This window comes from Pristiophorus japonicus, chromosome 18 (assembly GCF_044704955.1).
Source record: "Pristiophorus japonicus isolate sPriJap1 chromosome 18, sPriJap1.hap1, whole genome shotgun sequence".
NCBI classification, from domain to species: Eukaryota; Metazoa; Chordata; class Chondrichthyes; family Pristiophoridae; genus Pristiophorus; species Pristiophorus japonicus.
In genome coordinates, this window is record NC_091994.1 from 1617795 (window position 1) to 1631792 (window position 13998).

At 53.2% G+C, this 13998-nt stretch overlaps 1 protein-coding gene across 2 annotated transcripts in view; it reads right to left on the reverse strand.

Annotated features, from left to right (window-relative positions):
- Window positions 1-3285: 3285 nt before the first annotated feature.
- slc25a42 (solute carrier family 25 member 42) overlaps window positions 3286-13998 on the reverse strand; it is a 66027-nt gene continuing 55314 nt past the window's right edge. For both annotated transcript variants that reach the window (XM_070859544.1, XM_070859545.1), the window contains exons 7-8: window positions 9906-10057; window positions 3286-7905 (exon numbers count right to left, since the gene is read on the reverse strand). In XM_070859544.1, the coding sequence (XP_070715645.1) occupies window positions 7568-7905; window positions 9906-10057 (490 nt within the window). In that variant the 3' untranslated portion in view covers window positions 3286-7567. The remainder of the gene's footprint in view (window positions 7906-9905; window positions 10058-13998) is intronic.

A 13998-nucleotide genomic window follows, 5' to 3' on the forward strand; every position in this document is an offset into this window, starting at 1 on the left:
TTGAGGGATAAATATTGGCCGGGACACCGGGGATAACTTCCCTGCTCTTTTTCGAAATAGCACCATGGGATCTTTTACATCCAGCCGAGAGAGCAGACGGGGCCTCGGCTGAACGTCTCATCCGAAAGACGGCACCTCCGACAGTGCAGCACTCCCTCAGTGCAGCACTGGGAGTGTCAGCCTAGGTTTATGTGCTCGAGTTCCTGGAGTGAAACTTGAAGCCACAGCCTTCTGACTGAGAGGCAAAGGTACTACCCACTGAGGCAAAGGGACAGGTTTTAAGGAGCGTCTTAAAGGAGAGAGGTGGAGAGGTTTGGGGAGGAAAATCTTTAGGCAGCTGAACATCAGGGACATGCAAGAGGCCAGAAATTGGAGGAGTGCAGAGATCAGAGCTATCCTTCCACGATGAGATGGTTTTGAATTTTGTGAACATGTCATTTCACCCACGAAACAGAAGGTTGAGGGGGTTAATGGATTTGTATTGCGGACCCCACAGTACCAGTTATTTCTCTGTCAATGTGAATGTTTAAAAATGTATAGAGACATTGAAGTTGAGAACGTGGGAATTGTATAGGGACAGTATAAGCTAACAAAGAATTCATGGAGGAATAGCCATGACATCTCAGACTCGAGACTGCAAAATGTTACAATACTAACACGTATTGAAACAAAATCCACAGCTTGCAGAAAAACCTCAAGGTCTTATTAAATCATCTTATTAACCTGAAACATTAACAGAAGGTCTTTGTTTAAAATCAGACCATACTTAGGTCGGCTTATGAGTGGACAAAGGGAAAGAGGGATCAAAAGGGATAGGCTGGACTAGGATGTCACTCTAGCCCTATCTTGTTATCTTTTGCCGAAAATGTATAACCGTCGTCTCTTTACAATGTAACGTCACCTTGTCCGTAGGAAGTGTGTACACTCTATCAAGAGAGTAAACCTTCTGTCTGATAAGGTCCCCGATCGGGATTTGCTTTTTAAATAAAAGCTTGCTTTGTTTAAAGCACAATCGGTATTCGTTTCAGTAATTTTGATGAACCAGATTGAGGGAAAAGAATCTACATTTACATCTCCACCGACAAAGCCTCTCCACAGAACCACTGCGGCCAAACGATCTCCTGTGAAAGAGCTCCCTCTGCTGCCAGACCGACTTACTACAGAAATCTACAAAAAACGGAGGTGTGGGTGGGGGAGGACTGGGGGACTGGAGGTTTCAATGGCCCTCTCCTCTCACGAGGGCTGCAGTTCTTGTTCCACAGTTGCCGCCTGGTAAAGCGGTTATCACGCACGAGCCTGGACAGAGTTAATTGCAGGCTGTTTGACGACTATCCCAGCGCTCCTGGCCGGCCTCCCACAAACTTCAGCTCATCCAAAACTCTGCGGCCCCATATCCTAACTCGCACCAAGTCCTGTTCACCCATCACCCCGACTTACTGGGCTGGGAGCCCGTGCAACGCCTCAATTTTAGAATTCTCATCCTCACTTTCAGATCTCTCCGTGGCCTCACCCCCGCCAGCTCTGTAACCTCCTCTAATTCTGCCCTTTTGAGCATCCCTGATTATAATCGCTCCACCATTGGTGGCCGTGCCTTCTGTTGCCTGGGCCCCAAGCTCTGGAACTCCCTCCCTAAACCTCTCCGCCTCTTTTTTTTCTCCTTTAAGACACTCCTTGAACCTTCCTCTTTGACCCAGTTTTTGATCGCCTGTCCCAACTATCTCATGTTGCTCAGTGGCAAATGTTGTTTACTATCGCTTCCTACGAAGCGCCTTGGGGGCTTTTATTACGGTAAAGGTACTATTTAATGCAAGTTATTGTCCTCACCAAAGATGACAACAACTTGTATTTATATAGCGCCTTTAACATAGTAAAATGTCCCAAGGCATTTCACAGCAGTGTTATAAAACAAAACAGATAAATTTGACACCGAGCCACAGAATGAGAAATTACTGCAGGCGACCAAACGCTTGGTCAAAGAGGTCGGTTTTAAGGAGCATCTTAAAAGGAGGAAAGAGAGGTAGAAAGGTTTAGGGAGGGAGTTCTGGAGCTTGGGGCCCAGGAAGCTGAAGGCACGGCCACCGATGGTGGAGCGATTATAATCAGGGATGCTCAGGAGGGAAGAATTAGAGGAGTACAGAGATCTCCGGGGGGGTTGTGGGGCCGGAGGAGATTACAGAGATAGGGAGGGGGCGAGACACACACCTTCAAGCAGGATTCATTGGATCAGGAGCAGGACCTCCCGATTTGCTTCCCTGTCTAGGGAAGTCAGTGGTAGCATCCTACTGACACACAGCAATACACTTCTCGTAATCAGGAGTCTAAAGTCAGAAGTTGTTGTAAGAAGGCTTTGAATGAGTGGTGTTAAAATTACCCCCAGCCGTGACGCAAAGCTTCTCTCCTTTCCAAAAGTGCACACATCGCACGCCAGAGAATGTAAAAATATGCATCAGTGACTGTTACCTCGGGTTTTGCAAGGTACTTCCTGCAATCCAGAGAGGACAACTCTGGTGATGGATCAGTGTGAAGCCCGTGCTCCCAAGACTGATTCCAGTCTGTGTGCCGTTGGCTGACCCTTCAGTCATGGAGGCAACACCAGGAGATAAGAATTGAGTTCAGCGCACCTGGGCTACGATGGAAGTTTAAAACAGAGGCGCACTCAGACAGACATTCAGTTTCCAGTAACACCTCCTGCCCCAGGAAGGTATGTGCGGACTATTATAAAATTATGAGGAGCCTAGATAGAGTGGATGAGAAGGACCCATCTCTCTTAGCAGAGGAGTCAACAACCAGGGGTCAGAGATTTAAAGTAATTGTTAGGAGGTGTAGAGGGGATTTGAGGGGAAATGTCTTCACCCAGAGGGTGGTGGGGGTCTGGAACTCACTGGCTGAAAGGGTGGTAGAGGCAGAAACCCTCACCACATTTAAAAAGTACTTGGATGTGCACCTGAAGTGCTGTAACCTGCAGGGCTACGGACCGAGAGCTGGAAAGTGGGATTAGGCTGGGGAGCTCTTTGTCGGCCGGCACGGACACGATGGGCCGAATGGCCTCCTTCTGTGCTGTAAGTTTCTATGATTTTATACGGGTGAGGACGGGAATAAGCTCGACACACACAACAGTCGAACAAGCGCTCACTGTCTCGGCTGCCCCTCCCCCCCATGACTGACTGCCACCGGTGGAATACCACCTCACCCAGAGATACATACCTTCAGGGAGAGAGGTGGAGTCAGAGGCAAAAATGTGTCTCGACATTCTCTCCATTTCCCCACACACAAGAAAACAGAAGCTTTTTTTTTTATTTACTCAAATAATTTTATTTTATATTAACGGAATCACTCAAATAATTCACTACAGTTCAACACCTTCGAATCAAAAATCAGTTCTGGGAAAAGGCAAGTCCAAAGGCCACATGGGACTCAAAGCAGGTCAGAATCTGGTCCATGAAGTCAAACATGACTAGCTCTGGACTGGCCCCGTTACCTGGCAACCCCCCTCCCCGTCCGGTCGACCCACCTCCCCCACACATACTGCAGGCTGCGGACCAGGATTCCTGGCTGCTGCCCACTGGGACCGGTGCTGCAATGCCTGGGTGTGGTCACTAGCCCAGTCAACATTGGAAAGGACAGACACAGAGTTCTCACTGACCCCCCCACCTCCCAAATGGCTGAGGTCCACTCACTACTGCGTTTGGAGATCGGGGATAGTGCTTATAGTAAACAATATATTAAATTGCAAATATCGTACGAGAATCTTTACTTTGTGAGAACAAGGTTGGAGAGGTGCACTGGGTGGGGGGCAGGGGGGGGGGAAAGAGATACTTTGCTCGAACAATTCCTTCATCCGCCTGAGCAACCCCCGGTGGATTTCTTTGCTGCCCAAAGCTGCTCCTTTACAACAGTCAAACCTTCTTAAAGCAGGAACATGGGAATAAAAACCCCATCCCCTTATTTATTTCCTTTCCTGAACTGACTAGGGTACAGTCCTGTAATCGCCATTTACCCAGCCCCCCCTGCACCTCATCCACGATCTCACAAACCAGGGGCGCGCATTCAATTCATCTTTACATTTTTGCGCTCATCAAGGCTGGGGAATAAAACCAATCCCATTTCAGGCCTCCAGTGTCAGCATCGAATACTCCCTGGGTTAGATACAGAGTAAAGCTCCCTCTACACTGTCCCATCAAACACTCCCAGGGCAGGTACAGCACGGGGTTAGATACAGAGTAAAGCTCCCTCTACACTGTCCCATCAAACACTCCCAGGGCAGGTACAGGGGGTTAGATACAGAGTAAAGCTCCCTCTACACTGTCCCATCAAACACTCCCAGGGCAGGTACAGGGGGTTAGATACAGAGTAAAGCTCCCTCTACACTGTCCCATCAAACACTCCCAGGGCAGGTACAGCACGGGGTTAGATACAGAGTAAAGCTCCCTCTACACTGTCCCATCAAACACTCCCAGGGCAGGTACAGCACGGGTTAGATAAAGAGAGTGTGGCTCTCTCTACACTGTCCCAACAATGTGCCTTAGTATCCTTCCTGCAATAAGCAATTGGGAGCTGGTCTGTGAATGCTCAACCTGTGCCACACAAGTCCCTGAGAGCCAGCAGACGAAGTAGACAGGCGACCCATTAATTGGGGCTCAATGGTCCCAGGCGTGAAGTGGCCAGTTCCCCATACCGGCTACAGCCCCCAGCCCCCAGCCCCCCTGTTAAAGTGGCAGCTTAAACAGAATACAAAAACAAAATATGGACATTAACAATATGATGGCAATTTCACAATGGGCTGATGACACGTTTAGTTGTGGCGATTTATTATATAAATATCACACATTCATTCTTGGCCGACTAACACATTTCACAGCCAATGAGATACTTTTGGAGTTACTGTTGTAATGTAGACAAACAAGACAGCCTGTGCACAGCAAGATTCCATAAACAGAAATAGGTTAAATAACCAATTAAGCGGTTTGTTTATTTTAGGTGTTATTGGTTGAGGATAAATATTGGCCCTAGGACACCAGGGAGAACTCCCCTGCTCTTCTTCGAAATTGTGCCATGGGATCTTTTACATCCACGGAGCCTTGGTTTAACGTCTCATCCAAAAGACAGCACCTCCGACAGTGTGGCGCTCCCTCAATACTGCCCCTCCGACAGTGCGGCGCTCCCTCAGTACTGCCCCTCCGACAGTGCGGCACTCCCTCAATACTGCCCCTCCGACAGTGCGGCACTCCCTCAGTACTGCCCCTCCGACAGTGCGGCACTCCCTCAGTACTGCCCCTCCGACAGTGCGGCACTCCCTCAGTACTGCACTGGGAGTGTCAGCCTGGATTTATGTGTTTAAGTTCCTGGAGTGGGACTTGAACCCACAACCTTCTGACTCAGAGGCGAGAGTGCAGCCCACTGAGTCACAGCGGACACCTTCAACATCAATTAGGAAGTGAACAAAAGCTGATCTGGGCAAATTGTTTTCTCGGTAGAAAGGATCAAATCAGGTTGGACATTAAAAATGAGGAAGTTAGGCACCCGTCACTGGGTCAGCTTTCCCAAGAGTAGTGGGAGTGGTGGAATATGTTCCAAACGATAGACAATTAAACAGTTTAAATCGGGTCAGCCGTGGCTCAGTGGGTAGCACTCTTGCCCAAGGGTTCAAGTCCCACTCCACACAGAGGCTCGAGCACAAAATGCAGCCCAACACTCACAGCGAGGGAGTGCTGCACTGTCGGAGGTGTCGCCTTTCGGATGAGCGTTAAACCGAGATCCCTTTTGCCCTCAGTTGGACATAAACGATCTTACAGCACTAGTTCAAAGAGCAAGGGAGTTCTCCCCGTGCCCTAGCCAATAACTATCCCTCAACCAGCATCACTAAAAACAACAGGTTGACGATCACACTGGGGAGTTTGCCGTGCGCAAATTAGCTGCCGTGTTTCCTCCATCACAGCAGTGACAGCAATTCAGGTACTTCCTTGGCCATGGAGCACTTTGGGATGTCCTGAAAGGCGTCAAATAAATGCAAGCCTTTCTTTCTTTAAGGTTCAAGTGGTATTTAGATGTGTATCTGGAGAGAGGAGAGAGAGAAGGGATTGAGGGATATGGCGAGAATGTGGGATTCCTTTATCAACAGGGGACGGGTCATCGGTGTAGTCAGCCACAGAGTGTTTCATCTGGGTGCAGGAGTACGTACCGCCTTAGGATTTAAAAACAGCAACGCTCACGCCTCTCCCCATTGCCCCTTGTAAAGTCAGCGGCTCCTTGCTGGGGGCACAGTTCCAGCTACCAGGTGCCCTCTGGGACCTCACCCACATGGCTGAGGAGGGCTTCGCCAATGATTCTTCCAGCTGGCCGGGGGGTGGGACATCTCAGCCAAGTCCAGTGCTGGCATCCAACACGCCGGCACATTCCAGCAGGGCGTCAATGGGCAGGGGGACCGAGAGCAGCAACATCAGCCGATTGCATCTTCCATAAACGGCATCAAGGCAACATAGAGCCGAGACCAGCTAACTGTGCTGGCTGGGGATCAAATATCAGCCTCTCTCTCGTGCGTGTGTGTGCCTGCCTGGACTCAGCTGCTCTCCCAGGATTATCATTGGGGAAGAGGGGATGTACATTCCTTAAAGGAACATCATCCCCAGCCTTAGAGTTATTGTAGAGTTCAAAACATGCCAGCAGCTTCAGGTCAGGAGTCGAGTGGCTTAGCGAAATCCTAATCATGTGTCGATATGTCTCCTTTAAAAAACAGATCTCTTTAATAAGTTATTAGTGCGATATCTCGGAAACCTTTCAGGCAAGAGAACGGAACACTTTGCAACAGTAAACTTCTGGGATGTCCTAGTTCCTCTGTCCCGACAATAAGTGGGAGCCCTTTGCAAAAGGGACAAAAAAGGAACGGCTGCTCGTTCGGACTCGAGCGGCCCAAACAGCGACGTGTTAAAGCCTCGTACAAGTTTCGGGACCGAGAAAGTGTCACATTGTGCAGTTTGACGGAGAGGGTGTGCGTGAGAATATTTGTTTTAGACTGGAAGAAGTTACTTTAAAACTCGACAGCGTGCGGTTAAGAGGTTTCCAACCCAGCAACGGCCCCACCCAAGCCAGCTCTCACCTGACTGCCCCCACACACACTGACTGTTGCTAGACAGGGATCAAGACCAGGAATCCTACCCGTTTCTCCCCCCCCCCCCCCAATGCTGAGGGTCAGTAGCAGGGACTGAACCTGGGACATTCCGGAGAGAGAGACTCGGTCACACACTCCCCCACGGGGCTGCAGCCAGTATTCCAGTGCGATTTTAACTTTATCTTGGAAAACAGGCAACTTCAAAGAGGCCTCAACAAAGATCAATATTAAATCAGGTTATTTTAACAGTGCTGGGAGGGACTGGATGCCAGAGTTTCCATTGCTGTCACGGTTGTATCTCACACAGTTCCTCCAGTGTGTAAATGCCAGTCTAGCAATCCCCAAGTCCCCGGTCTGGACACACACACACACACACACACACACACACATATATATATATTAGTGTAACAATTACTTCTTTCAGCCAGTCCAAGGGTTCCAGGATCCCCGTCCATGAAGTCATTACCTCCTCAAGGCATCGTGTGTCTGGATTTTGTGCAGCAGAATCTGCATGAGGTCGAAAGTGGTGAAGCTGGTCCCCACGGCGATGGGGCCCTTGATCCAGTTCATGCTGAGGCCCTTGTACAGACCCCCCACCAGACCCCCCTCCCGCACGATGCGGCCGATCGTCTCCACCAGGCCGTCGCACTTGTGCGCCTTGGTGCCCGCCAACACCCCCACCGTCTGCATCCGTCGGCGCACTACGTCCAACGGGTAGGAGGCCGACTGACCGATCAGCCCAGCAAACGCCCCGAAGAGTAGCCGCTCGTGGGCGTAGGGCTGGGGTCTCTTGGTGTACTCTGGAAAACAAGCCGCACACACACGGGGGGGGGGTTACATTAAAAAAACTTGCATTTATATAGCGCCTTTCACGACCACCAGACGTCCCAAAGCGCTTTACAGCCAATGACGTACTTTTGGAGTGTAGTCACTGTTGTAATGTTGGAAATGTAGCAGCCAATCTGCGCACAGCAAGCTCCCACAAACAGCAACGTGATAATGAGCAGATAATCTGTTTTTTTGTTATGTTGATTGAGGGATAAATATTGGCCCCAGGACACCGGGGAGAACTCCCCTGCTCTTCTTCCAAACAGTGGCCGTGGGATCTTTACATCCACCTGAGAGCACAGACGGGGCCTCGGTTTAACGTTTCATCCGAAAGGCGGCACCTCCAACAGCGCAGCACTCCCTCAGTACGGCACTGGGAGTGTCAGTCTAGATTTATGTGCTCAAGTTCCTGGAGTGTGACTTGAACCCACAACCTTCTGACTGGGGCCCACTGAGCCATAGCTGATATTATACCCTACAATCCCAACAAAACGCATCCCTTCCCAACGATTAGTCCCACAAGATACTTATGGATGAGGAAGGCCATTTTCCGTCTTAGTTCATCCACATGGGACTTCAGTTACATGGAGGGGCTCGAGAAGCGGAGTTTGGGGTTCAGGGGAGAGTTAATGGAGGGGTTTTGTTAGAGTAGTCAAGGAGGAGGATCAATAACCACAGGGCACAGATTGAAGGCGAGTGACAAATGCAGCAGAGGCGACATGAGGAAAAACCTTTCAATGCAGCGAGTGGTTAGGATTTGGAATGCGTTGGGCTGGTGGAACCAGATTCAATAGCAGCCTTCAAAAGGGAATTCTTGGAAGGAGAAGAAATTGCAGGGATATGGGGAAAGAGCGGGGGAATGGGACTACCTGTCTTCGAAACAGCCGGTGCAGAGACTCGGGAGCTCAAATGGCCTCCTTCTGTGCCGTACTATTAATTCTATGATTCTATCTCATCTTTGCTCGAGTTCTTTTCAGTCCAGTCACACTTGGCCCCTCACCCAGGCTTTGGTGAAATATAAACCCTCCCTTCATTCCCCCACAATATGTGGATTCACCAGCAGCCTGAAAACTCACCAAGCTGTAAGCCAGAAAAAGATTGGAGGAAATTGGGCTCCTCGACTGGGAAAGGAGGGAGACAGAGAGAGACACACAAAATAGTTATGGGTATGGAAAAGATAACCTGGGATCTCAGTTTTGATTCAACTGTGTCTAGAACAAGCAGAGATAGATTCAAACTGGTAAACCCTGCCATCTACCCTACCACAGACCTTCCCTTTTGTTCTCCCCTCTGTGCCCAACCCCCTTTCCCCCCCTCTGCACTTGCTTAAAACCCATTACATCGCCAACTTTTACCAGTTCTGACAAACGGTCATTAAGCTGAAAGATTGTCACAGTTTCTCTCTCTCTCCACAGATGCTGCCTGACCAGCTGAATAGTTCCAGCAGTTTGCACTTTTATTATAGAAGGTAATGTTAGGACTGATAACAGAAATCTTCACAAGTAAAGAATGGAGTAATGGGGGCAAAAATCTAATCATTAGATGCTGCAATGGGAGGGGGGGGTGGGGGTTAGGACCACGTTCCCTTTAAGCTGCGTGGGTGATCCTGGAGCTCTCATGCAGTTGGCTCACCGGCTTTTAAATGGGCCGCAGCACCCCAAAAAAGTTAAAAGCAACATTGATCAGGACCTCCCTGGATGGATGAATTAAGATGGGCCGAATGGTTCCCCTCAGCCGTAAAAATTGGGTAAAATCCCGTTAGTTGGTGGTTCGGGGAGTCTCGCAATCCTGGCTCCACAGTCTGCGTGATCAGGGCACGCCGCACCCCACCCACCCCCGTCCTCAGCACCCCTCTCCCCCTCCTCTCTCCCCTTGCAGCCCCCCCCCCCCCCCCCCACCAGCGCCCTCACTGCACTCCCCCTTCCCCCCTCTCCGAGGCCCCCACCATCCCGCTAACTGCTGCCATACGTACCCGAATGCACCTTCTTGCACGTCTCGTAGGTAAAAAAGCTGAGACCGGCATAGGGGATGACGCCGAGGATGGTGGGAACAAATCCGCTGTACAGGGTCTTCAGTCCTTCATCTCGTGACGTCCGGATGAAGACGTGCAAAATATTACTGTACCTGCCGGCACAAGAAACGCAAGACACACCATCACCACCGGAAAACCCACTGCACTAAATATCTTGGAGTGAATAAGGAAAAACTGCTTCCAGGAGGGTTGGTAACCAGAGCGACACAGATTGAAGGTAATCGGCAAACGAACTTAAAGGGTCGCACGCCACCCAAAATAATTAGCAGGAACGTTGCCATGAAGCTGCAAATTGTCTTAAAAACTCTAACTGCTTCACTCGTGTCCTTCAGGGAAGGAAATCTGCTGATCTTACCCAGTCTGGGCTAATGTGTGATCCCAGTCCCACAGCCATGTGGTTGACCCTTCACCTGCTCTATGGAGTGGCCTAGTTCATGGCAACGAGGGCTGGGCAATAAATGCTGGTCTGGTCAGTGATGCTCACATCCCGAGAATTCATTCAATAAAATATTATGAGGCAAATATCAACAAGGTGCCCCAAATAGCAACAAGATAAATGACCCTTTCATCCTTTGTTTGGTTCAGGTAGGATACCAGAACACGCCACACTTCTTCGAATACTGCCATGGGATCTTTTATACCCACCTGAACAGATAGGCCCCTTCGTTACTCCCGAGAATGAAAGAGAGAGAGAGAGAGAGAGAGAGAGAGAGAGAGAGAGAGAGAGAGAGAGAGAGAGAGAGAGAGAGAAATGAGCGAGAGTGAGACACACAGCGAGAGACAGAGAAAGGAGTGAGAGAAAGAAAACGGAGAGAGAGAGAGAGGAGGGGGGGGAAGAGAGAGAGGGAGGGGGGGGAAGAGAGAGAGAGGGAGGGGGGGGGAAGAGAGAGAGGGAGGGGGGGGGAAGAGAGAGAGGGAGGGGGGGAAGAGAGAGAGGAGGGGGGGGGAAGAGAGAGAGAGGGAGGGGGGGGGGGAAGAGAGAGAGAGGGGGGGGGGGGGAAGAGAGAGAGAGGGAGGGGGGGGGAAGAGAGAGAGAGGGAGGGGGGGGGAAGAGAGAGAGGGGGAGGGGGGGGAAGAGAGAGAGAGGGAGGGGGGGGGGGAAGAGAGAGAGGGAGGGGGGGGAAGAGAGAGAAGGGAGGGGGGGGGGGGAAGAGAGAGAGGGGGGGGGGGGGAAGAGAGAGAGGGAGGGGGGGGAAGAGAGAGAGAGGGAGGGGGGGGGGGAAGAGAGAGAGGGAGGGGGGGGGGGAAGAGAGAGAGGGAGGGGGGGGGGAAGAGAGAGGGGGGGGGAAGAGAGAGAGGGGGGGGGGGGAAGAGAGAGAGGGAGGGGGGGGAAGAGAGAGAGGGGGGGGGGGGAAGAGAGAGAGGGAGGGGGGGGGAAGAGAGAGAGGGAGGGGGGGGAAGAGAGAGAGGGAGGGGGGGGGAAGAGAGAGAGGGAGGGGGGGGAAGAGAGAGAGGGAGGGGGGGGGAAGAGAGAGAGGGAGGGGGGGGAAGAGAGAGAGGGAGGGGGGGGAAGAGAGAGAGGGAGGGGGGGGGGGGAAGAGAGAGAGGGAGGGGGGGAAGAGAGAGAGGGAGGGGGGGGAAGAGAGAGAGGGAGGGGGGGAAGAGAGAGAGGGAGGGGGGGGAAGAGAGAGAGGGAGGGGGGGGAAGAGAGAGAGGGAGGGGGGGGGAAGAGAGAGAGGGAGGGGGGGGGAAGAGAGAGAGGGAGGGGGGGGGAAGAGAGAGAGGGAGGGGGGGGAAGAGAGAGAGGGAGGGGGGGGGGGAAGAGAGAGAGGGAGGGGGGGGGAAGAGAGAGAGGGAGGGGGGGGGAAGAGAGAGAGGGAGGGGGGGGGAAGAGAGAGAGGAGGGAGGGGGGGGGGGGAAGAGAGAGAGGGAGGGGGGGGAAGAGAGAGAGGGAGGGGGGGGAAGAGAGAGAGGGAGGGGGGGGAAGAGAGAGAGGGAGGGGGGGGAAGAGAGAGAGGGAGGGGGGGGAAGAGAGAGAGGGAGGGGGGGGAAGAGAGAGAGGAGGGGGGGAAGAGAGAGAGGGAGGGGGGGGAAGAGAGAGAGGGAGGGGGGAAGAGAGAGAGGGAGGGGGGGAAGGAGAGAGGGAGGAGGGGGGGAAGAGAGAGAGGGAGGGGGGGGGAAGAGAGAGAGGGAGGGGGGGGGGAAGAGAGAGAGGGAGGGGGGGGGAAGAGAGAGAGGGAGGGGGGGAAGAGAGAGAGGGAGGGGGGGGAAGAGAGAGAGGAGGGGGGGAAGAGAGAGAGGGAGGGGGGGAAGAGAGAGAGGGAGGGGGGGAAGAGAGAGAGGGAGGGGGGGAAGAGAGAGAGGGAGGGGGGGAAGAGAGAGAGGAGGGGGGGAAGAGAGAGAGGGAGGGGGGGGAAGAGAGAGAGGGAGGGGGGGGAAGAGAGGGAGGGAGGGGGGGGAAGAGAGGGAGGGAGGGGGAAGAGAGAGAGGGAGGGGGGGGAAGAGAGAGAGGAGGGGGGGGGAAGAGAGAGAGGGAGGGGGGGGAAGAGAGAGAGGGAGGGGGGGAAGAGAGAGAGGGAGGGGGGGAAGAAGAGAGGAGGGAGGGGGGAAGAGAGAGAGGAGGGGGGAAGAGAGAGAGGGAGGGGGGAAGAGAGAGAGGGAGGGGGGGAAGAGAGAGAGGGAGGGGGGGAAGAGAGAGAGGGAGGGGGGGAAGAGAGAGAGGGAGGGGGGGAAAGAGAGAGAGGGCAGGGGGGGGAAGAGAGAGAGGGAGGGGGGGGAAGGGGAGCGAGAGGGAGGGGGGGAAGCGAGGAGAGGGAGGGGGGAAGAGAGAGAGGGAGGGGGGGAAGAGAGAGAGGGAGGGGGGGAAGAGAGAGAGGGAGGGGGGCCGCGCGAGCGGGCGGGGGGGAAGAGAGAGAGGGAGGGGGGAAGCGCGCGCGGGCGGGGGGCCGCGCGAAGGGAGGGGGGGAAGAGAGAGAGGGAGGGGGGGGAAGAGAGAGAGGGAGGGGGGAAGAGAGAGAGGGAGGGGGGGGAAGAGAGAGAGGGAGAGGGGGGAAGAGAGAGAGGGAGGGGGGAAAGAGTGAGAGGGGGGGAAGATAGAGAGGGAGAGAGAGAGAGAGAGAAAAATGAGAGAGAAAGAAAAAGCAGAGAGAAAGGACACTGCAGAGAACAGTGTTGCTCTACGAAATAGTGCCATGGATCATATGTCCACCTGAGAGGCAGCTGGGGCCTGATTTAAACTCTCATCCAAAAGACAGCACCTCCGACAGAGCAGCACTCCTTCAGTACTGCCCTGGAGTGTCAGCCTAGATTATGATCTGAAGTCTCTGAAGTGGGACTTGAACCCACGACCTTGTGACTCAGAGGCCAGAGTGTTACCCACTAATGATGTTACAGAAATAGGAAGGGGCTAAGTCACGGAAAGCACAAAAATTTTAAAATTTGCGGCATTGGGGAACTGGCAGCCAAGGTGGTCAGTGAGGACGAGGTAACGGGCCTTGGATACAGCAACACCTTGCCTTTATATAGCACCTTTAACATGTTCCAAGGAGCTTTACAGGAGAGTTATCAGACAAAGATTTGACACCAAGCCACATTTTATCACAGATGACAGAAAGCTTGGACAAAGAGGTAGGTTTTAAGGAGCATCTTCAAGGATGAGAGGTACAGAGGCGGAGAGGTTTAGGGAGGGAGTTAGAGCTTGGGGCCCAGGCAGCTGAAGGCACGGCCACCGATAGTGGAGCGTTAAAAATTGGGGATGCTCAAGAGGCCAGAATTAGAGGAGCGCCGCACTGTCGGAGGGGCGGTGCTGAGGGAGCGCCGCACTGTCGGAGGGGCGGTGCTGAGGGAGCGCCGCACTGTCGGAGGGGCGGTGCTGAGGGAGCGCCGCACTGTCGGAGGGGCAGTACTGAGGGAGCGCCGCACTGTCGGAGGGGCAGTACTGAGGGAGCGCCGCACTGTCGGAGGGGCAGTACTGAGGGAGCGCCGCACTGTCGGAGGGGCAGTACTGAGGGAGCGCCGCACTGTCGGAGGGGCAGTACTGAGGGAGCGCCGCACTGTCGGAGGGGCAGTACTGAGGGAGCGCCGCACTGTCGGA